General features: G+C 35.8%; 1 protein-coding gene across 1 annotated transcript; it reads left to right on the top strand.

Annotated features, from left to right (window-relative positions):
• Positions 1-12,908: 12,908 nt before the first annotated feature.
• LOC142520674 (expansin-A23-like) lies at positions 12,909-15,467 on the top strand. Its single transcript, XM_075623761.1, has 3 exons — positions 12,909-13,137; positions 13,502-13,823; positions 14,759-15,467. Exons 1-3 carry the CDS (start codon positions 12,993-12,995, stop codon positions 15,066-15,068), a joined length of 777 nt encoding a protein of 258 aa, XP_075479876.1. The 5' UTR covers positions 12,909-12,992; the 3' UTR covers positions 15,069-15,467.
• Positions 15,468-25,636: the final 10,169 nt, after the last annotated feature.

The raw sequence follows: 25,636 nt of genomic DNA on the forward strand, positions 1-25,636 counted from the left end.
GAAGTTAAGATGAGTAAATTAAGAACTGAGAATGATATGATGAATGCAGATTACCAGACAATGAAGTCTGAGAATCAGAAGCTATCGGCTCTGGTAAATGCATGGAACAAGTCTTCTGTTTCACTACAGAAGATGCAAGAATTGCAGAAATCATCTGGAGACAGGAGTGGTCTCGGATTCAGTAATAATGAAAGCACTTCTGAAACAAGTAATAAGCCAGAACTGGATACAAGCAAAGGGAAATATATTCAATTTGTTAAATCCAGTGTGGTATATGAACCAGTAGTACCAACTGTTCGAGTTGAAAGGATTGTAGATCAAACAAACAGAAAGAAGCATTATGGTCTGGGTTATGTTGAACCTAAGAGAAGAGTCCACCAGAGTTCTGGATCCAGTAAAGGATTCAACTCAGGAGGACACCCTCTATAAAGGTTAGAAACTACCAGTACTATGATTCTAGACATGTTCAGAAGAGATACAGGCCAGACAACAAAAACAGAAGGGAAGAACAACATTCTAAGATGCATTCTGTTAGAAATAACAGACCTTCTGTTGCACACACATTTATGGATACCCGAAGTACAAGGTCACATAGAATTGTAAAAATGTGGGTTCCTAAAGTACTGATAAGGCTCAGACCCAAATAGATTGGGTACCAGTTACTAAAACTTGTGCTTGCAGGAACAGGAGAAGAAAACTAAGATAAGCAGCTCCACATGGTATCTGGACAGTGGATGTTCCAGACATATGACTGGACAAAAGAGTCTACTCTCAGAAATAATGAGTTGTACTGGACCAAAGATAACTTTTGGGAACAAGTCAAAAGGTAAAACCGTGGGTAAGGGTAAGATTAACCATGGTAACATTACTATAAATGACGTGCTCTTGGTTGAAAATCTTTGTTATAATTTAATCAGTATTAGTCAACTGTGTGATAATGGTTATTCAGTAGCTTTTCAGAAGCACACATGCACAGTTAAAGATGCCGATGAGTCTACTGTATTAACTGAAAAAAGAGAAGGCAACACTTAAAAGTATCATGGAACTTAGATCATGTTAATGTTTCTACATGTTTAGTTGCCTCCCTTAGTGATAAACATTGGCTATGGCACAAGAGATTGAATCACCTGAACTTCAAGTCAATCAATTATCTCAAGAAGCAGAATATAGTTGATGGTTTACCTGATATTAATTTCGTTAAGAATCATGTATGTTCTGCATGTCAACTTGGCAAACAAGTAAGATCTAGCTTCAAGAATAAAGGTAGTAAATCAACTTCAAGGTGTTTAGAATTATTGCATATGGATTTATTTTGGTCCAATCCCTATCATGAGCTTAGGGGGAATGAAGTATACACTTGTTGTTGTTGGTGACTTTTCTAGATTTATTTGGGTGATTTTTCTTATTGGAAAAGATCAAACAAGTAGCTTCCTGATCAAGCTTCTGAAAAAAATTCAAAATGAAAAATCAATTTATGTCATTAAAATCAGAAGTGATCGGGGCACTGAGTTTACTAACAAGAGTCTTGAGTTATATTTGGATGAACAGGGTATTCATCATGAATATTCAGCTGCCAGAACGCCTCAACAAAATGGAGTAGCTGAGAGGAGAAACAGAACTCTTAAAAGAAGCTGCTAGAACAATGCTAGCAGATGCAGACATATCTCAGCGCTTCTGGGCAGAAGCAATCAATACAGCGTGTTTCACACAGAATAGAACCATGATCAACAAGAGACACAATCAGACCCCATATGAGATATGGAAAGCGAGTAAGCCTAATGTATATTATTTTCATGTTTTTGGTTGCAAATGTTTTGTATACAATAAAGGTAAAAATCATTTGTCTACATTTGATTCAAAATCAGATGTTGGATTATATCTTGGATATTTAGCAGTAAGCAAAGCATTCTGAATTTTCAATAATAGAACTCTTAATGTTGAAGAATCTATTCATATTGTTTTTTACGAGGATAGCAGTGCTCCTGAAATTTCTAACGTGTCAAATCTAAGTAACATATTAGACATGATTCATTGGAACTAGATAGTGAAAATGATGCAAAACCAAGTGTCAAAGATGCTCAAAATCCAGAACCAGACATTCCTCTGGTAGAAGCAGTTGTTCAGACACAGGACATAAAAGAACCAGAAGTTGACATTCCAGAACCTGCTACTGCTTTAGCTGAGCATGATCCTAATCCATCAAACCAGGAAGAAATTTCTTTAAACCCTTTTGTTTGGATAAAATCTCACCCTCCATCTTTGGTTATTGGTAATCCACCAGCTCCATTAAGAACCAGAAGGCAAATGATTAATGAATATATGCATGCTGCTTTTATCTCTCAGGATGAAACAAAGAAAATTGAAGAAGCTCTTCTGGATCCCAGTTGGATTGAAGCTATGCAAGAAGAGCTGAATCAATTTAAAAGAAATGAAATTTGGTTTCTTGTACCTAGACCATCTCATCAGGTTGTTCTTGGAACCCGGTGGGTATTTAGAAACAAGCTAAACGAAGAAGATACTGTTGTCAGAAATAAAGCAAGACTGGTGGCTCAAGGTTTCAGACAAGAAGAAGGAATAGACTATGATGAGACCTATGCATCAGTAGCAAGGCTTGAAGCTATCAGAATATTCTTAGCCTTTGCTGCTTTCAAGAACTTAAAATTTTATCAGATGTACGTAAAAAGCGCCTTCTTAAATGGTCTACTGCAAGAAGAGGTCTATGCTGAACAATCTCCAGGTTTTATTGATCATTTCTTTCCGCATCATGTATTTAAATTACACAAAGCCCTGTATGGTTTAAAGCAGGCACCTCGAGCTTGGTATGACTCGCTCTCACAATTTCTTGTCAACCATGATTTTACAATCGGCACATTAGACAAGACTTTGTTCACTTTAGTTAAGAATAATTACATTTTGTTAGTACATATTTATGTTGATGACAATATCTTTGGGTCAAATAACCCCAAATTGTGTGCAAAGTTTTCTAAATTAATGCAGGAACAATTTGAAATGAGCATGATGGGAGAATTGACATTCTTCTTAGGACTGCAGATCAAGCAACTTGATACTGGAATCTTTATAAATCAGGCTAAGTACACTAAGAAACTACTGAAAAAGTTTGGTATGAAAACATGCTCTGCTGCTTCAACTCCAATGAGCTCATCTACTAAACTTGATAATAATGAAAATGAAATTTCAGTAGAGGTAACTCAGTATCGTGGTCTAATTGGTTTATTGTTATATCTTACTACCAGTAGACCTGATATTATGTTTGTTGTTTGTATTTGTGCAAGATTTCAATCTAACCCTAAGCAATCACATTATATTGCTGCTAAACGTATTCTGAAATACTTAAAGGGTACTCAAAATGTCGACCTATGGTATCCCGTTGATTCTTCTTTCAATCTTATTGGATATTCAGATACTGACTATGCAGGTTGCAAACTGGATAGAAAAAGCACAAGTGGTTTTTGTCAATTTCTTGGTGATAGGTTGATCTCCTGGTTCAGTAAAAAGCAGACTTCCATAGCTACGTCTACTGTAGAAGTAGAATACCTTGCTGGTGGAAGCTGCTGCTCTCAAATACTGTGGATGCAACAACAACTTAAAGACTATGGAGTTCAAACCTCTGAATCACCTATATTCTGTGACAATACCAGTGCTATATCAATTACGCACAATCCAGTACTTCATTCCAGAACAAAACACATTGACATCAGACATCATTTTATTATAGATCATGTGCAGAAGAAGAACATTCGTCTGGAATATGTCCCTACTGATCAACAAGCAGCAGATATCTTTACTAAGCCTTTGCATGAGAATAAGTTTTCTTATTTTCGTAATATAGTTGGTTTAATTGATTTAACTTGATTTTATCTTTTTTTATTGTCATCTTATTGCTTATCATTTATAACTGATCAATTGATTTTTTTCCTTTGAAATAACTGTTCAGTCAGACAGTTGTTAATATTTCAGTTCGCTGTTATTTGTTAGTGATTCTCGATTAACATTAGTTTGTTTGCAGAAAAGTAAAGAAACAACAATAAATCGAAACTGAAATTTATTGGTGAAAGAATCGAAGAGCGGTTAAACGATCCATAGGTTCTGCAGTGGCATCTTGCCACACAGTCAACCAATTATTCAGATCATGAATTCTAGTATTCCTGAAGGTTTCGGTATTAGAAATACTTTCAAGCAAGTGTCATTCCTTCCACAGCATTATATGGATCAGCACATCATCCTTGACAAGCTCGGATATATGATCGACTTAAGCAAGTCTCTTAAATTTCCTTGCAAGTGATCTCTGCTTACCAGAAGCAGGAAATTCACCAGTGTTGATCGATTGAAGGTCATGGCTGTAGTCCAAATGGACATAACCTCTAAAAATATGTATTCTTCAACAACTCTTTTAAATCTTTGAATGCGATGAGGCGTCCATGAAGGATGAGGGACGTGCGTACTACTTTCACAATCCATATCCATCGAAGTTCAAAGTTTTATTCTCAAATAACAACAGTCTCATTTATAGACAGCTATTGAAGAGACAGAAGGAAGACGAAGAGTCATAAGTTATCAAATAGCCTTAACTGATCCAGACTAAGTTTTTATTTCCCTTACTTTTATTTTCTTGCATTTATACAGGGGGGAATAATTTTATTGTGTCTGGTATTTTCGAGCCCTGCCATAAGCAGAAGGAGATTTGCCTTTTTCGATAAAACAATGTGTCTACTGTTTTTATCAAATTGCTGGAGATATTTTAGAACTTTATGACTTCCAGTAGATATTATCATAAGACGACAAATCCTCTTCTGATTTTCTTTAATAACCGCTTGGACAGCCCGCCTTTTTAGTATATTTTAAAATTTTGGCGTACCTGGCACTCATCTTTTAACTTTTCATAAACTCAATCGCAAACATATTGACATGTATTCTTATGTTTTCACTGACGGCTGTACATTTTATTAACTGCATTTTCTCTCTCATTTCAACATTTACGATTCCATAATATTGCATACTAGCTAGTGCATTCTCTCGCATTCATCTCTACTACAAAATCTACTTCAAACTCATTTTATTTGCAGAAATGGCTGGAGCTTATACACTCAATGCTTATCAAGTCAACTTTGCATCAGTTCTGACCATCAAGGATGTGAACCTTGTTAAGATGTTCAAGGCCATCGAAAAATCTGGTCTCAGGAGATTTCTGGAGGCTCCAGAAATCATATAGCAGACTACCCTCCTGGACTTCTATGCGAAAGCGACCATTGAGGATGGGAAAATCATTTACTCCCAGGGAGATGAATTCATCTCCATCAATGCTGCACTGCTGGATCGACTTTCTTTCTTCCATTCTCAGGTACTTTAGATTTCTCAATTATTTCTAAGGAGGAGATGTCCACTGCCCTTACCTCCTTTTCAGCTTCTGGAGAAGAACTTTCTCCTTCTTGCTTCAAGAAGCTTCTGAAAATGGAATACAAAGTGCTTGCCGATATTGTGGCAAAGGCGCTTTTGGTCAAAGCTGGTACGTTTGATAAGCTGACCAAAGAAAATGTTCAAGTGATGGTAGCTATCACTTCTGATATTAAAGTGGACTGGAGTCGATTTTTGTTCAGAATAATGAAGGACATGATTGTAAGGAAGGGTACTGGTTTTTCTTTTCAGATCAGCATGATGTTGAAGGATGCTGGTTTTCCTCTTACTTCTGAACAGGATGGTACATCTGTTACTATGGCCGATGCTGATAATGTACTTGCTTTAAGGCCTAGGCCAACTGTGGCTGAATTTTTTGCCTTGAAAAAGGAGATCGGAGACACCCAGACTGAGGCTCAAGGACCTCAAAAGAAAATTAAGAGAAAAAGAGTGGTTGTTTATACTAATTCAGATAAAATAGTATCTGAGGAATCTGCTGTTCCAACCAAAGCCTCATTCCCAGCCACCCCAAACAAGAAGAAAGCCCGCACAACTCTCCGCCTCAAGAAAACAGCAGCTGTTGCTGATTTAAACAATGTCTCTTTGAGACAAGTGTTTCCAGAAGCCACCTCATCCAAACCAGAATCTATCCCCGTCTCCAAACCAGCAGGCATCTCTACTGAAACCACCTCAACTTCTGTTCCAACTTTCAGACCCACGTCTGGAGTCGTTATTAGATAATCTACTGCAGGGTCTTTTGCCTTTAAACCCGTGCTGCCTGCCTCTTTTTCAGATAAAGGCAAGGGAAAACTTGTTGCGGAATCGCAAACTCATGATGCCAAGTCATCCGTTATCACCGCTATTAAACTTCACATGGAGGTGATTGAAAAATCTGCCAGTGAAGACATGACTTTTTTTTTATGATTGGCTGAAAGTCAGAATTTTCTACCCAATCATTTATTTGAAAACATCAGGTGTTTATGCAAAAAAGGTGAAGAGTGAAAAGAAGGTCTTTGATTCTGCTAAGACCGTTAATGTGATTGAGGCTATGAACAGAAAAAGCTACATTCTCGAGCAGCTGAAGTGCCAGAAGCTGGAATCTGTATTAAAGACTCTTAAGTCTAATTTTGACTCTATGATTCTCACTGCTGCTCAGGATCAGAATGTGATTCAACTTTTGACTTACCAACTGCGATTGATGAATGAGCAACTTCTTGCTCAAGAACACGCCTTTGGAGAGCCTGTGCAGTATCAAGTAGGCTACATCCAAGACTTTCTTCAGAATAATCCAGTTGAGAAAAGGACCACAGCTCCATCAGAAGCTAAGGTCTCCAGTACTCCTGCATCCCTGACGATTCCTACTCAGTCATCATCTCTGATTTCTGTTTGTGAATTGGCTTCAGTTGATGAATTCATTCAATCTATTGTTCTTGCTGCTTCTACTGCACCAGAAATAGCTCAGGCTGATGATGTGGTCCAACCAGAAGCTCAACCAGCAGACCAACCAATGGCAGAATCAGATGTTGCTCCATCTCAATCACTACCAAATCTGGAGATATTTTCTGCTGAACATCAAGCGAAAATGGAAGCTATTTTGAATATTCTATCTGAATCCATTCCAGCCGCCGAGCAACTGGAAACCACTGAAGCTGCCCAACCAGAAGAGAGTGCAGCTCCAGAACAAAATACTGCTGTTTGAAGAACTTCTGCAGAACAGACTACTATTCTATCTATTGCTCCACCAGAAGATGCCTCTACTGCTTTGATTGTTCCTCTTGCTGATTTTCCTGCTCACATCGATCGTCTCTCAGAGATCAGACAGCGTATGCTCGAAAGAACACCGTCCCCAGCAGAAGCAACGTTTGATCTTGAATTCGAGATAGATTTTATGAGAAGAAATCTTGATAATCTGTCAGAGATTGTTAAACAATTGTCATTTGAACATGCTGGTGAAGTTAGTGTCACCAGATACTTCCGTGACCGCATCTCAAAAGAAGTCATTCGCACGGCAGAATTATTGGCCAAACTGCATGTCGAAACCAGCCTTTCCAGACAAAATATTTTCTCAAGTCAGGCCAACATCTTACTTGGTCAAGCTGACATCATTAAAACTGTCTCTGATCATGATTCACCTACTCACTCAGTCTCCACCAAAGTTGAAGCTATGGACTCGAAACTTGAAACTATTGATGCCAAGATTGAGTCCCAATCTCAATCTCTTCATGATCTAAATGAACGAGTTTCGAATCAAGCACCATTTCTGGAGATGCTGAATAATGGCATTCTTACTCTTACTGGCCGAGTGGATGACTTACTCAATCGAGTTCAAGCCAATGATGCCAAAAAGGGGGAAGCAGAAGGCAGGTTAGAAGAAGACAGAACTGGAGGACATCATGCAGAATCTTCCTACAGGAATCAAGATCCTCAGGATGAAGAAACAATGTTCAGAGACATCGGGACTGATGATTAAACTCTTTTTTACTGACTATTTACTTCATCGATGCCTATTGTTATAATTGCTGTTTACTAACTTCTAGATTTTGGCATCACCACAAAGGAAAAAATTGTTAGAGTTAATTCAATTGTGGTGATGAGAGTCAAAACCAGTAGGTCGCGATAGCTATAATCAGAAGACAGTATAAAAGCAGAAGCTCTCGTATCGCATTAATAAAAGCAGTACTCTTCGACTGCTTAAACGACTTAGAAAACCAGAAGCAGAACATAGCTTTAAAAGCAGAACTTAGCTTAAGCAGAAGTTAACTTAACTTATTTCGTTTGAATCGTTACAGTCTTAAAAGTTACTGTTACTTTACCTAGTACTAATATTAATCGCACCATTAATGCTGCACAAAGACATTTAACGCTCCTTACTAGGTTTGTTATGTAACAAGATCGATTACTCTGAAGTTTTCTGCATGACCTTTTTTTAAGTATTAAAGCTGATTTTACTCAGGAGCCTCAGAAGTTGTTTTTGATTATAGACGTTGGACTCAACATACAGAAAAACAGCACAAGTTTTATTATCTATATCCGATCTTCTGAGATCATATTGTGCAACTGTTTCGTAAATCTCTTAAAGCTAAACACTTTACTATATCTTATTGAAGAAGAGTTTGTCATCTAGGAAATAGTCTTCTCTAGAACTTTGTTGTATTCGTTTTACTAAGTTGTGTAACTAAGAGTTTCAGTAGGCTAAGGGTAAGCCCTACTGAAGTAGGTGTGTACAAGTGTTGTACTGTAATATCCAAAGTCTTTTAGTGATACCTTCTGACAACAGAAGAAGTGGAGACGTAGAAGATTTTATCTTTGAACTTCCAGAAACAACAACCGTTCAACTGTCTACTGTTTTATTGTTTCTCACCGTACTTCATCGGATCGTTTTCGCATTTATTATTGTGATCTGCTGGATTTACATTCGAACAAGATTAGTTATAATCTCTAACAGGATTTTAGCATCCTTTGCAAAATCGTCCAACAAATGATAGAGTTTATCCACCCCCCTAAACTCTTTATCGATCCCCAACAAAGGCTTTGCACAAATATTTTCTAACCATGTTGATGTGAATAAAAAAAATATGGAAGTACACATTCTTATTTTTCTAATTAATAATAAAAAATATATATTGCTCAATACATGAACAAAAAATATTGAGTAATATATCATGTCATTGTGAATAAATAAAATGAGCTCTAGGTTGAATAAATATATGTTATTTAAAAAAAAAAACCTTTTTATCATATAATATTTCAAAGTAAAATAAACTCCATAAATATAAATCACATTCTTTTATATTTCTATTTTTACTTCAAAACAAATTATGCTCATCGGATTTAAAATCTCTTTTTACGTTTCTGATTATGATTACTACTCCGATTAAAAAAGAGAAAATTGTCAAAAATTGATATTAAAATTTATTTTCGACAACATAAAGTATCAAAATTATAGAAAAATACAAACAAACACGAATGACGAAATTTACGTTTTTGTCGTAAAATGGATTTGACTTCAATCCAATAATTTTAACCACCGAATAATCGTGTTGCATACATTGTTAATTTGCCAAATGATTATTTGAACAGCTATATATACAAAATTTTAAAATTTTAATTATCCGTTGACATATATACATACATATATATATATATATATATATATATATATATATATATATTCATTCAAAGATTGAGATCACACGGTGCTTCACCAATTTAAATTCACGATAATATATAAAATTATTTCACCAAACTATTTATTTATTTATAATCCAATTATTGCCACCCCCTATTGGTGGAGTACGGAAAGGACAAAATTACAAAATATCGTACTAAATTTACCAAGGTTTTGATGAAAATTCATATAATTAAAATATATTTTGCTCGTTATTTAATTTTATTTTATTTTATAAATATAAATATTTCTATTTCAATGTATGCTACAAATCATACTACAACGTATAGTCACTTAACAAAATTAATATTTCGGTTCTTTATTTAATTATATATCATCTATAAAAAAAATTAAATTAAATTTTATAAATAAACATACTGTGATAAAGGGAAAGATTTGCTATTAGCTGTAAGAAAACCATTTTAAAGTGAGTAGGTATCTTGTGAGACGATCTCACGAATCTTTATCTGTGAGACGCTTCAACTCTACCGATATTCACAGTAAAAAATAATACTCTTAGCATAAAAAGTAACACTCTTTCATCAATTACCCAAATACTCTTAGTTTATATATATATATATATATATATATATATATATATATATATTATATATATATATATTTAATGACTAATAAGATATGGTTGACTTTTACAACAATAATTCAAAATATTTTTTATAAAACTCAATTTTTTCTGAAAGTACAATGCTTGTTTGATATAAAATTAAGAGCGGTGAAAACATATAAGCATAATATTGGAATTTTTTTAAAATTCCATTAAAAAAGGTCAAAATTTGATATGCCCAACAATTTTTCTCTATATTTTAATAGCATAAGAATATTCCATGGCCTTAATTTTGGATTTGGTATATATAAATCACATGGCATAAGAATATAAAAATAAGAAAAAACTTGTTTAGCCATCCTTAATAATTCAATTTCTCTCTTCCAACATTCTTTCCTCTTAATTAAAAAATACGGAACAAAAAGAGGGATTTATTCCAAAGTTTTATCCTATCATATCAATGATTTCAGGAGGCTTATGCATAGCGCTAGCCGTTTTATCGAAATTTATAATTGATGATAATAGTGCAACATTAATCTTCCAAAATGTAGATCGGGACAAACAAACGGTTTCATATTCCCTCTTTCCTAGCGAGGATAATTATTGCATCTCCATATCTTATAACTCCAAGTAAACATTAGGCCACACCACAGTTAAAAGATCAAGGTTCCGATTTCAGTTTTTAGCGATTCCGGTTCCGGTTCTGGTTTGGATCGAATTGGACTAAAATATAATATTTCAAATTTAGAGACAAAATGAAAAATAAAGAATATCTGATAGAGTAAAACTGATTTGTTCCTACAATCATGGTCATTAATTGGCTGCTTGTCATCCTTACCCCAGAGAGATACTGCCTTCAAGCCTTACTGTTATCTTCCAAAAAATACCTCAATATCCGAAACTTTGTTCCAAACTTAGGACCTTGGTTGTAAGGCTCATTTCTTGTCATGAATAAAATATTGCTTAAACATGGTTAAATTATCATTAATTGAGGAAATTCGAGTTATTAAGCATCGGCCCGTTCGGAACCATCGAATGTCAGTTCGGACCTTCTGAACTCATTCGTCTAGAAATGCATCATCGCGTTTGAAGACTCTCGAACTCCGGCTATAAATAGTTCATTCGAAATTCATTTCATTTGCACAGTTTGTATGTTCCCTCTATTGATTCTAGCAGTATTTCAGGCATTTCTAGTCCATTTCTATAAGCCAGTAAAGTGGTGAAACGCTACCAGAGTAGGCAATGTCTCGAGGGACAGTCAGCGAACGAAAAGACTAAGATAAATTTGTAATTCATAAGTTTTTGTGATAATAAATAATCGAGTGGTTTCAATGTTCAACTGCTATTTTATTGTATTTACGATTTTCGAGCTGGTTGTCATGAACTCAAGCTGGATTGCTTATTTCTCAAAATCCTAACTGGGTTCACATATTCCAAGACAGATCCTACCTACAACCCAGAAATTTGTCATATGATAGCATGTTTTATTGTGTTGTGTTGAGTTTGCTATCCTTGAAGATAAGCCGGGATTGGAAGGCAGCTCAACCCATTTTTCTTCGACGGCACGGGTCTCAGGAACCGTCAACTACTCGAAAGACCATCATGCTACGGTGACACAGGATATTGTAGGTACATATCCTAGTTGAGTGTAGGAGTCACCCACTGACTCAACGGACCAACGTGTTATAGACTCAAGCACCTTCGATTGAGCAAGATATTGAGTATTGATCCTCGACATAAAGTACATGTTCATGTATTTTGCGTATAGATTGCAGCTCTTATTTATGTATAAGGCGATTAGGTAGCTCTTGGGGGGTGGCCTTCCCACATAATGTACCTCCAATCAAATATTGATTAACTTCTAAACTTTGTATTGTTGACTTCTAGCAAAACGTTATGAAATAAGATAGTAAAAGAATAAACATATTTGATCATGACCAAATATGTTGATAATCGGATTTCTTTCAAGATATGTTCAGCCCAAGGCTAACAATTCTGATTGAGATTATACAACTGTTACGATCAATCACTTATCACTAAACTAAAAGATATAAATGTTAGCAGACACACGACTATACTTCATTATATATATTGTGCCAGTGCAGAGCGCCCATATTGAGTGACAACTTATGTTGTCGTAACACATAGTCCCATACTGAACTGACGTCGGGTAGACATGAAGAAGTGCACGATGTGGGCGCCAATGGTCCAGAAACCATTTGACAAAATCACAAGCTAGAAATATATGCAAGATCACCTATCTTTCGCCTACATGTTCAAGAAACCAATTGTCAAAATCACAAATACAAAAATCACAAGATTTTCTTTGGTAGTCACGTTAGGCATAAATAATGAACCTCTTGCAATGTAATTATGTACGTCACACATGATAATAATGGAGATATGTCAAATGTTAGCACATGCAAAACTCACATCAAGGGAATTAATAATACTTTTTTCCCAATATTCCTAAAATGAGAGATATAATTTAATTTAATTTTCTTTCATACAAGTTACAATCATAATTCCCTTTAAAATATATGAATTAATAAATCAATTAATAATGCAATAGTATATATTCAAATGGAGATCCATGTGGGGTTGAAATGATTGGAGAAAAGAGTATGAAATTATTAAATATTGGATTAAATTCAGGATTCTCTGAGATAATATTTCAATTTAAATTTTGTTTTTTTTTCTATTTTTTTATTCAACTCTAGCTAGGGATCTATCCTCTATAAATGAAGAACAAAATCTTTTTTCTATTACCAACTTTTCGTTTTCCTCCTACATTGATAGGCATTAGGAAAAAAACTTTTAAAAAATAAACTAAAAAAAAGGAGGAAAATGGCAAAAAGTGCCTTTCTAGGAGTAGCTCTTACGGTTCAGTTGTGTTATTTAACAGTGTATACAAATGCCCTAACAGAAGATTCCGGATGGACTCAAGCTCATGCGACTTTCTATGGTGGCAGCGACGCCTCTGGAACGATGGGTACATTTCTTTCGTTTATGTTTAGGAAAAATTATAATTTTTTTGATTTTTTTGTGATTTTGATCATCTATATTATCAAATCTTAGTTTTAATATCTTGTTTTTTGTTTTTCTCTCTCGGTATGAAATTTTTCTTGGCACAGAGTTGATGTGACATGTTTTTATGTCCTCGATTTATTTATTTTTTTGAGCTGGGGAGGGTTTTGTAAAAAATTACAACTGAGTAACAAAACCAAGACTTCGTTCCAAACTTGAAATCTTGGTGTTAAATAAACTACAAGTCATCGATTTTTTTTTCTAATATATTTATATATTATTGCCTTTTTCTCTAATATATATATGCTATATGTTGTTTTGGATGATAGGGGGTGCTTGTGGATATGGTAACTTGTATTCAGATGGCTATGGGACTAACACTGCAGCATTGAGCACTGCACTGTTTAATGACGGTGCATCTTGTGGGCAGTGCTACCGAGTCGCTTGCGATATAAAAAACGAGCCTCGGTGGTGCATCAAGGGGGCATCTGTGACCATTACGGCCACTAACTTCTGCCCTCCGAATAACAATCTTCCCAGTGACAACGGGGGGTGGTGCAACCCGCCCCGCCAACACTTTGACATGGCTCAGCCGGCTTTCGAACAAATCGGTATCTCTAAACGTGGCATTGTTCCTATACTCTACAAAAGGTATGTTATTTTCATTGTAGGGAAAATATTTATTTTGTCCACCAATCTAATTTGTCCAATTTTGAGTTTTGATCCATTAAGTTTAAGAGTTTGGTTTCCGTACACTAACTTTTAATTTTCGATTATTTTGGACAAGTTAGCAATTTCTGATGTTACATCAACATTTTTCAATGTCAAATAATACCATTAACGGAGAAAATGTCTCATTTCGATTTAAAATATAAAAATTTTATGTATGACTTCTAAAAAAACAATGTTATGTTTGATCCCTCTCTAAAATCATATAGGAAAAATATTTTTTTGGTCTATTAACTTGTCTAATTTTTTTGTTTTGGTCCACTATTTACAAATTTTTGTTTTGGTACACGAACTTTTAAATTTAAGATATTTTAGTCCAATTTTGGACTTGACATCGGGCACGCAATAAATTTCCGATGACATGCACATGAGATTTTTTCAATGTTACATCATCATTTTTAGGTGTCACGTTAATATTTTTCCGTGTATCACGTCAATTATTGAACCAAAATATGTGAAAATTAAAAGTTAGTCTACAAAACCAAAATTTGAAAATTTAATGGTCCAAAACAATTATTTTCCCAAAAAAGATATATATAAAATAGAGTTTACATCGGAACCCTAGAATATGACCTTAAAAGCCATTTTCTATCCGTTTAATTGAAAGAAACTGTTTTCTCAGAGTTCTTTCAAAGAATTTCTTTTATGTCAAATGCATAAAAAATATAAAAGTAGACAGTTTTTGGCACTAGTCAGATCATAAACTCACATCATGTGTCTTGACTCGATTAGCCATAGGACTACTCGAGTTTGGCTTAAATTCGATCATCGAGAGAGGTGCACACAACTCGATTGAGCTCGAATCAAGCTTCAACCGAGTCATCGATCTCACCATGATTCTCTATATTTGGATGCAGGGTCCGATGCATAAAGAGCGGGGGAGTTAGATTCACCATCAATGGGAGGGACTACTTTGAACTTGTGCTACTCACCAATATTGCCAATGCTGGATCCATTAAATCTATGCAAATAATGGGCTCAAAATCAAAGACTTGGATGTCTATGTCAAGAAATTGGGGGGCTAATTGGCAATCCAATGCATATCTCAATGGACAAACCCTATCTTTTAGGGTTACAACCACTGATAACTTGGTCAGGACTTTCTTGAACATCGCCCCCTCGAACTGGGCCTTCGGCCAGACTTTTTCGAGCTCGATCAACTTCTAGGCCCGGGTCCGAGGTTGTTTTGGGCTTTTATAGTAACAGGTCGCGGTGTGCTTTGTTGTTTTTTTAAATCGAGAAAGCTTCCAGCTAGGCCTTCGGCTCAAACCGCAAAATAATAGCATACGTAATAATATGTGTGCTTTCTATTATTGTTTTTTTTTTTTACCATTATATATTTTTAAATTTTGTTTCATCATAAAAATAGACACACACACACCAAATTGTAACAAGAGACAGCCTCTAGCTTTTGGCTGAAGTTGCATGTCGTGTCTCAAATTCTACATTTGTAATAAGAAAACATGTCTATTTGTGAGTTCATATTGTGAATTTTTCATTTTATTTTAGCAATTTTTTGTAATTGTAAAATCATCGTGTGTTCAGATCAAATCGATCTATCAAAATTGATATATCTAGCTATATACATCTTGTAATTTGGCCACTTTGTAACTAATAATTATATATAAAATAGGCTTCAAGTTTAATAACCTAGCTAGAACTTATTATTTCAATTGAATGAGATAAAAATAAGATATATTTTCATATTTTAGAAAACAATTTCGGTGTTATTCCATTATCTTCGTTTTTTCTTTTTTTTTGGCAATTTTTGTTATTTTTCCAACATGGTGTTAATATGAACATTATGAGACGTAAGATTAATGTCACGTCAGTATTCCCAAAGACTGACATAATCTATGGGCAAGATTATATTTTCTAGAAGTGCATTAATTTGCATTCTTTGACATGTTGTTTCAAGGTTTGTATCATGTTAATGTGAAATGAAAGTATACATTCTCATTCCCAATATATATAAAAAAAATTTGCTCAATAAATGAAAAATGTATTGGGTAATGTATCATGTCAATGTGAAGTAAGTAAAATCATCTCTAGGTTGAATTTTATATTAATTTTTCATAAAAGGAAAAAAAAATATCATAGAATATTTCAAAGTAAAGTAATATATTATGAAAGTTTGACTCAAAATTTTATGATATTTGTTATTACAGTTACATATTTAAAAAAGAATTTGTATTTTAAATTGATTGAGATCATCTAATTTATATATTGTATATCTCCCATCATTTTGTATACTAAGTGAATGAATTTATGCAAAATTTTAGAATAAGTCGCTACAAGAACGACACTCATAATAAATTGGAATGTCGTCTCCAGAAAACATAAGTAAACATTGTTGGATCTGGAAAGAGCGGCCAAAATTCTAGGGTTTATTTTATGCGGATAGCGTGCCGTCATAGAGGGGGTTTGATGTTATTATGGCGCAATAATTTTGATATCGATATTCAGTCTTATTCTGTGAGACATATTGATTGCATAGTGAAGCAAGATCAAAACCAATGGAGGTTTACTGCGTTTTATGGTAATCCGAAGGTCCATTGTTGTGACCTTAAATTAATCACACAAGCCAAGCCTTTAAACCATATTCAAGTCATGAATTCAAGGAGGAATTTGAAGAGCCATAACAACATGTTAATGGTGTTTAAGGCCATCAAGAAGGCCATAAACATGGATGTAATGGCCTTGAATGAGAGCCTTTTCACCTCCCCTCCATGAACCTATAAATACCCCCAAGAGCTAAAGGAAACCACACCAAAAACAAGACACAAGTTGTCCATATTTTCGAGCTCCATAGCGGTTATTCTCAAGCCTCGGTTTACCTCCGTCCTACCCACATTTTGTCCCAAGTTTTGAGCTAAGGTTGCTGCTCAAGTGCTGCCACTATTCAGAAGAGTTCGAGTGGAATTCCTCCCACAAGTTCTTCACATTTTATTCCGAAGATAATAATCAAGTAAGTGGATTTTTGCTATACTCTTATGTACACTTGCATTTCATAAGTGTACTACTTGATATATATATATCGACATGCTTGTTCTTTGTAAGTATGTCCACATTTGCTTAAAAATACGTTATGTATATTTCTTGAAATTCGATCGGCATGATATATTCGTTCCTATTTGTTATGAACATTCTTAAACAATTTGTTGTTGGATATTAATTATAATATTTGAAAGCATGTTTGAAATATTTGAAATGCACTGTAATGATTCGAATTAGAAATGACAAGGAAATTCCGATATTTGATATATTTTGTTTAAGGCCATGATACGGTGGGATATAATAATCGTTCTTTTGACCTCGCCCCTTAGAGGAGTAACATATAGGGGACTGATCAGTAAACCATGAAAAATGAGATGATTTTCAGTGCTATGTTTGTACTTGTTTATATTAGACTCAACATGCTTACTATTGAAATTATGATAATATATTTGTATAATTATCACCTTGATATTTGTTATGTCCGATCGGCCCCCATTTACTGAGTATTTCCCAAATACTCACCCCTTACATTCCCATCCCAGATAAGAACGATAAACAAATCGAAGATAAAGAACCAGAATACTTTTGGAGATGGTGATCCGATTCAAGACCAGTCTCGTTATTCTATCTTTTAGTAGATTATCGTATTTTACGCTTCCGCATTTCGTTTCAATCGCATTGTAAAGATGATTATTGAGTTATGTAATAGACTGACTTTTGGTTATTTGATGTACTACATGGCTTGTTATATGATTTTAAATTGTTAAACAACGCCGATGACACGTCTCGGTTTCGAGGCGTTACATTTAAGAGGTATCAGAGCCGCTAGGTTCATAATCCGGCTGGGAGTTTGATAGACAAAATTTGGCGAAGCCAAATTTTGGCAAAAGCCCAGGCCTTCCCATCCAAATCATTCTGATACATCACACTCATATCCATTTGTTTAAATCCTCAAATTCAAGCTATCGCCATAGTTGGATAACTTATTATTTCGCATACAATCTCGAAACTCAATGTCGTCAATTGCTTTCAATCTGTGCGAAATTACCCTTTCTTTCCACTTGTGAAAAATCCAACGAAAGATTTTGTTCGATCCAATTATTTTACTTGTCCGACGCGGTAATTTTGATTTTTGCCATTACTTTGATTTCTCTATGAAATGACTGCCTCTCGCACTCGTGATCAAGCCACTCTTCGCATGCGTCAACTTACCATCGACAACCAAACTCGTGAGATTGATACTCTAAAGGCTCAACTAGCTAGGGAGAAACAAGAACTCATGGAAGAAGAAAAAAACCTTACTTCAAACTGATATAGAGCGTTTCACCCATCACCTTGATCGAGCAGAGAGCCAGCTCGCCCTAACCCTATGTAATCCATCTCACGTGGTACGAATAGTTTCCCCTAACCGAAATTTGATAGCAAGGATTGAAACTGAGAAAGATCTTGCTAACCGCCTTCATCATCAACATGAAGACCTTGTTAGCAAGCAAGAACATTATATCGCCAAGTTTCATGGCGCTATGGATAGATTGAAAGAACAAAATAACCATATGCATCTTGTCATGAAAAACGTGAAAGAAGAAGAAAAAGTACCTATGGATGTAGTGGAAAAAGAGCAGTGATGATGAAGAGATGATAAGATAGGCTAGACTGATAATATGGTTATATGATACGAAAAGAAAGAAGTGTAACATTTTTTTGGAAATGTACAAAGATAAGTTGAATTATACTGGGAATGTACCTATCAGATATAAGTTGACTCATATTTTGGGTAATACACCTATCTGATATAAGTTGACTTACATTTTTGGGAATTTACCTATCGAAGAAAAGCTTCTGACTTAAGATGAAATGTTTGACTCGGAGATAATAAATTATTCATGAAAATATGAAATAAGAATTATATAAGCTTTGATATTCAGATGTAGAAGTTAATTTTTGTATCAATAATTAACGGTATGTACATTAAATTTGGGATGCTAAGTGCTAAATTTAAATATGTAGGATTTTTTAATATCTTATGAAGGTAAGAATAATATCTATTAAGAAATTTATTTTATTTTTAGGACATTTCCTTATGAAAATAAAATAAGATATTGATTGGCATCGAGGAAGTGTAGCATACATAATAAGTTCTGACTCTTCTTATAGTACAAAAAAAAAGGAGATTTGAGGAGAAAGACATCCAACGAAACTTGTTTGTGTTAAAGCATGCTAGGTCATAGTCTTGATTAAGGAAAGATTTAGTAAAAGAAGAATTATTTGAGGAATTATTTTTTCCGTACAAGGTTGAAAGAAATTTTAACTAGGTTATAATTATTTGGACTTTAGTCAATAAGCTGATAAGGAGTTATGTTCTAAGATTCTATAGTAATCGTGATAAATTTAAGATAGACTAAAATAAGTGTGGATACGCATATATTCAGTGCCGATTTTATTCAGTGTACTATGGGAATTGATTCATTGGAAAAGAATCATGCAATTGTAGATTGTTGGGGGTAAGAATGCCAAACACCAATCCAAGATTAAATCGTATTTTATGTCAAGGATAAGGAACAAAAATCCTTCCTTTCTGCTTCTCAGACCTAGAAAGCCATGGAGTATGGCGAAGAAGTCTAACTAGCAATGATCAGCGAGGTAAATGACAAAGTTACTCTGAAGATAGAGGATATTCCAGTTATTCAGGAATTTTCGGACGTCTTCCCTGAAGAATTGCTTGGCACGATTCCTGACCGTGAATTGAAGTTTTAGATCAACTTGATCCCTGGGGATACACTAATCTCAAAAGCCCCATACAGAATGGCCCCAGCATAGTTAAAGGAACTAAAGGATCAACTCCAAGAGTTGTTGGATAAAAAGCATATCCGACCCAGTGCATCTTCGTGGGGAGCCCCTGTACTATTTGTGAAAAAGAAAGATGAGAGTATGAGATTATGTATCGATTATAGAGAGTGGAACAAGATTACAAATAAAAATAAATACTTTCTCCCGAGGACAGATAACCTTTTCGACCAATTGAAAGGAGCCAAGGTCTTTTCAAAACTCGATCTGAGGTCAAGATACCATCAACTGAAGGTCAAAGCAGAAGATATTCTTAAAACAGCCTCCAGGACAAGATACAACCATTACGAGTTTACAGTAATGCCATTTGGACTGACCAATGCTCCAGCAGCATTCATGGACCTCATGAATAGAGTCTTCAAACCATAACTCGATAAGTTCATGGTCGTATTCATAGACAACATCCTGGTGTACTCATCAAGTAAGGAGGATCATGATAAACATCTTCGTCTCACCTTACAAATACTCAAAGAAAAAGAACCGTATGCAAAATTTAAGAAATATGAATTTTGACTAACAAGTTCGCCTTCTTGGGACACATAATCTCTGAAATAGGTGTCTCAGTGGACCCTAAGAAAGTAGAGGTAATTGTGGACTGGCCTCGACCAAAATCAGTAAATAAGATTCGAAGCTTTTTGGGTTTAGCTGGATATTATAGGAAATTCGTTGAAGGATTTTCTTCAATAGCCATACCCCTCACCAAAATCACACGGAAAAACTCTAGATTCATTTGGAACGAAGAATGCGAGAAGAGTTTTCAGATTCTTAAAAGAAAACTTGCATCTACACCAGTGCTAGTACTTCCCAAAGATGGCAAGAACTTCACCATATATAGTGATGCATCAAAGGGAGGATTAGGATGTGTACCTATGCAGGAAGGTCAGGTAATTGCCTACGCATCAAGGCAATTAAAACCTTATGAGCAAAATTACCCAACTCATGATCTTGAGTTAGCATCAATATTATTTGCACTAAAAATATGGAGACATTATCTATATGGTGCTAAATACGAGATATTCATCGATCATCAAAACCTTAAATACTTATTCACTCAAAAGGAATTAAACATGAGGCAGAGACGGTGGATTGAACTCTTGAAGTATTATGACTTAACAATCAACTACCATCAAGGTAAAGCCAACAAGGTAGCAGATGCCTTGAGCCGAAGAGACATAGGAAGAGAAAATTTATCAGCTCTTTCAGCTCAACCATGCCTTCAGGAAACCATCAAGCTGAAACGAAATTCCGATCCTTTCATAACAAAGATTAAGGAACAACTTCAAGAAGGAAAAAGCCAAGAATTCCAAACTGATAAGAAAAACGTCCTGTGGATGAAAGGACGTTTGTGTGTACCAGACCTCGATGAGATAAGACGAGAATTAATGTCTGAGGCACACAAGTCAAAGTTCTCAATGCACCCTAGGAGCACCAAAATGTATCGAGACTTGAAACAGAATTACTGGTGGAATGGAATGAAGAAGGACGTAGCTAACTTTGTCGCTAAATGCCAAATTTGTCAACAGGTCAAAGCCGAACATCAACGACCCGGAGGACTCCTACAACTGCTAGAGATCCCAACATGGAAGTGAGAGCACATTTCCATGGACTTTGTGGTAGGAATACCAAAGTCAAGACCAAACCATGATGGGATCTGGGTTATCATCGATCGACTGACCTAAATCGGCTCATTTTTTACCGGTGCGAATGAATTACAACCTAGATAAATTAACCACCTTGTACATGGACAACATAGTAAGATTACACGGAGTTCCAGCAAGTCTACTATCTGATAGGGATCCAAGGTTTGTGTCCCGATTCTGGAAAAGTTTCCAAGAAGCCATGAGAACCAAAGTCACTCTCAACACGGCCTATCACCCGCAAACAGATGGCCAAACCAAAAGAACAATTCAAACCTTAGAGGGCATGTTGAGGGCGTGTGCTCTATATTTCAAAGAAATTGGAGTGAGCATCTACCTCTAATAGAATCTGTATACAATAACAGCTACCACAGTAGCATATAGATGGCCCTTAGGAAGCGCTCTATGGAAGAAAATGTAGATCTCCTCTGTATTGGGACAAAATAGGGGAGAAAGTCATCACCGGCTAACTAGTGCATATCACGATTGAGAAGGTAGCTATCATTAGGGAGAAACTCAAAGCGGCTCAAGATCGACAGAAAAGCTGGGCTGACCTGAAAAGAAGACCCGTGGAATTTGAAGTGGGCGAAAAAACATATGTGAAAGTGTCACCCATGAAGGGTGTGATGCGGTTAATAAAACTGGGAAATTGAATCCTAGATATGTCGGACCTTTTGAAATCCTAGAGAAAGTGGGAACATTTGCTTATAGAATAGCACTTCCACCTGATATGTCAAGAATTCACAATGTTTTCCACGTTTCACAGCTAAGGAAATATATTTCCGGTCCAAGTCATATTCTGGAGGCTAGACCACTTCTGGTTGAGGGCAATCTAAATGAAGAACTGAAATACGAGGAAGTTCCAATCCGAATTGTGGATAACAAAGATCAAGCACTGAGGCGATGATCTATTCCATATGTCAAAGTATAATGGTCCAATCACACCGAAAAAGAAGCTACTTGGGTGTTGGAAGAAAAGATGCGAGAACAATACCCTTATCTCTTTGAGGATCGAGTATAGCCAAGTTTCGAGTACGAAACTTCTCATAAGGTGGGAAGGATGTTGTGACCTGAAATTAACCACACAAGCCAAGCCTTTAAACCACATTCAAGTCATGAATTCAAGGAGGAATTTGAAGAGCCATAACAACATGACATTCAAGCCATAAATTCAAGGAGGAATTTGAAGATCCATAACAACATGTTAATGGTGTTTAAGGCCATTAAGAAGGCCATAAACATGATGTAATGGCCTTGAATGAGAGCCTTTTCACCTCCCCTCCATGAACCTATAAATACCCCCAAGAGCTAAAGGAAACCACACCAAAAACAAGACACAAGTTGTCCATATTTTTGAGCTCCATAGCGGTTATTCTCAAGCCTCGGTTTACCTCCGTCCTACCCACATTTTGTCCCAAGTTTTGAGCTAAGGTTGCTGCTCAAGTGCTGCCACTATTCAGAAGAGTTCGAGTGGAATTCCTCCCACAAGTTCTTCACGTTTAATTCCGAAGATAATAATCAATTAAGTGGTTTTTTGCTATACTCTTATGTACACTTGCATTTCATAAGTGTACTACTTGATATATATATCGACATGCTTGTTCTTTGTAAGTATGTCCACATTTGCTTAAAAATACGTTATGTATATTTCTTGAAATTCGATCGGCATGATATATTCGTTCCTATTTGTTATGAACATTCTTGAACAATTTGTTGTTAAATATTAGTTATAATATTTGAAAGCATGTTTGAAATATTTGAAATGCACTGTAATGATTCGAATTAGAAATGGCAAGGAAATTCCGATATTTGATATGTTTTGTTTAAGGCCCTGATTCGGTGGGATATAATAACCGTTCTTTTGGCCTCGCCCCTTAGAGGAGTAACATATAAGAGACTGATCAGTAAACCATGAAAAATGAGATGATTTTCAGTGCTATGTTTGTACTTGTTTATATTCGACTCAACATGCTTACTATTGAAATTATGATTCCATTGAAATTATGATAATATATTTGTATAATTATCACCTTGATATTTTTTATGTCCGATCAGCCCCCATTTACTGAGTATTTCCCAAATACTCACCACTTACATTCCCATCCCAGATAAGAACGAGGAACAAATCGAAGATAAAGAACAAGAATACTTTTGGGGATGGTGATCCGATTCAAGACCAGTCTCGTTATTCTATCTTTTAGTTAGATTATCGTATTTTATGCTTCCGCATTTCGTTTCAATCGCATTGTAAAGATGATTATTGAGTTATGTAATAGACTGACTTTTGGTTATTTGATGTACTACATGGCTTGTTGTTATACGATTTTAAATTGTTAAACAACGCCGATGACCCGTCTCGGTTTCGGGGCGTGACATCCATAATCGTGAGGCTTCTCGGCAGTTACTTCGTCGATTAGCAGGCATTCATGAACTTCAAAAATCTTCTGGGGTTGGTTGGGGAAGACTTAAACGAAATTTTTTTTGAGTCGTAGCGAAGGATTAACACATTCAATGTCTCAGAGTAATGCTCGTCTCAAGAGCCCGGAGTTCTTCGTCGGCTCCTGAGCGCAGAGTGCTGCTCGTGGAAGAGAACAAAAAAACTCCCGGAATCTCAGAGTGAGAAGGGCTGGAAGCCCGAGCCTTATAGACATGAGGCCCCGACACCTTGTTGCAATCCCGGGAGGCATGAGGTCCCGACACCTTATCTTAAACCCGGGAGGCATGAGGTCCCGACATCTTATCCTAAGTCCGGGAGACATGAGGCCCCGACAACTTGTTATAAGCCCAGGAGGCGTGAGGCCCCGGTACCTTATCTTAAGTACGGGAGACATGAGGCCCCGGCACCTTCTTAATCCAGGATGCACGAGGTCTCGACACTTTTGTAGCAAGAATTAATTATATTTCCGTTGGAGTCCAAGCATAACTAATCGGGACAGCGAGTATAACTCTAGCCCCAATATTTAGAGAGGGAGTGTTGATTCCCCCGAGGAGGCCCGGGTCATGGGTATAAGATGATCCCGAGCATGGATCAGGTTATGAGAAGCTTTGGGCCAATCCGACAAACAGCCGAGAAAATATATGCCCGAGACATCATCTCCTCCAGGCTACCAACAGCCGGGCAAATATATTCTCGAGACAACATCTCTCCGGGCTACCACAAGCCCGAGCTTCCAGACAAGTTCCCTGAGTGATGGTTTTCTACCCGGGTTACCTCGATAGTAGCACCGCACTCGAGCACAAATATGTGATACTTTACCTTGGTAATCATTACTGTCAGAATCGCATGGATTTTGCGTGTCAGAGAAATTGTCAGAAAGCACGGTATGGGCAACCATCTTTCCATAATTAGTAAGTGGACGCTGAAATCAAGGTCATCGTTGACTTTCTTACTATAATTATCAGGTTTACTCAAATTTGAAACATTCATTCACACATATATATCTTGCCCACATCATTTTACTCTAAAAAATATACACCGTTTCTACAGAATTTCTCTTTGCTACATGATTTTTGCCTCACTCACCTGCTGTCTTTAGCATTTGAGTAGCCACGTTGAACATCCCTCCGGCACCCATTCACGTGGTTATCTTCGTGTTTACAGGTCACCACTGGTCTTTCTCGGAAAAAGAAGCATCTGGTTTGGACACATCTCATTAGGCTCTCATTCCTCATCATTTTCACAACCTGACCCGATGAAATAGCCCACGCATCTCGCATCCATTTTTACCTGGTCGCATCACTACCAAAAGTAAGTTCTTTTCATTTAACTTTGGTCTTTAATTTCTAGGGAAAATAATTCTTTTGTCCACAAATTTAATTTGTCCAATTTTGTGTTTTGGTCTTTAAAGTTTCAAAGTTCGAATTTGGTAGACTAACTTTTAATGTTCGGCTCTATTGGTCCAATTACTTACATGACATTAGAGAAATCAGTAATTTTCGATGTCACATCAATATTTTTCGATGTCATATAATATTTTATGGCATTAAGAAAGTTAGCATGAAATGCGGGTAATACTCTCATTTCGATTTAAAAGATAAAAACTTTATGTAGGACTTTTTTTAAAAAAAATTGTTATGTTTGATCCCTCTCTAAAATTAAATATATAATATAGCAGTTTTCATCGGAAGCCTTGAATTTGAATTAAAAGCCATTTTCGATCCGTTTAATTGAAATAAACTACTTTCTTGAAGTTTTTCCAAGGGGTTTCTTTTATGTCAAATACATAAAAATATATAGAAAATAGTTTTTGACACTCA

The sequence above is a fragment of the Primulina tabacum genome, chromosome 12 (genome assembly GCF_025594145.1).
Source record: "Primulina tabacum isolate GXHZ01 chromosome 12, ASM2559414v2, whole genome shotgun sequence".
In the NCBI taxonomy this organism is placed as follows: domain Eukaryota; kingdom Viridiplantae; phylum Streptophyta; class Magnoliopsida; order Lamiales; family Gesneriaceae; genus Primulina; species Primulina tabacum.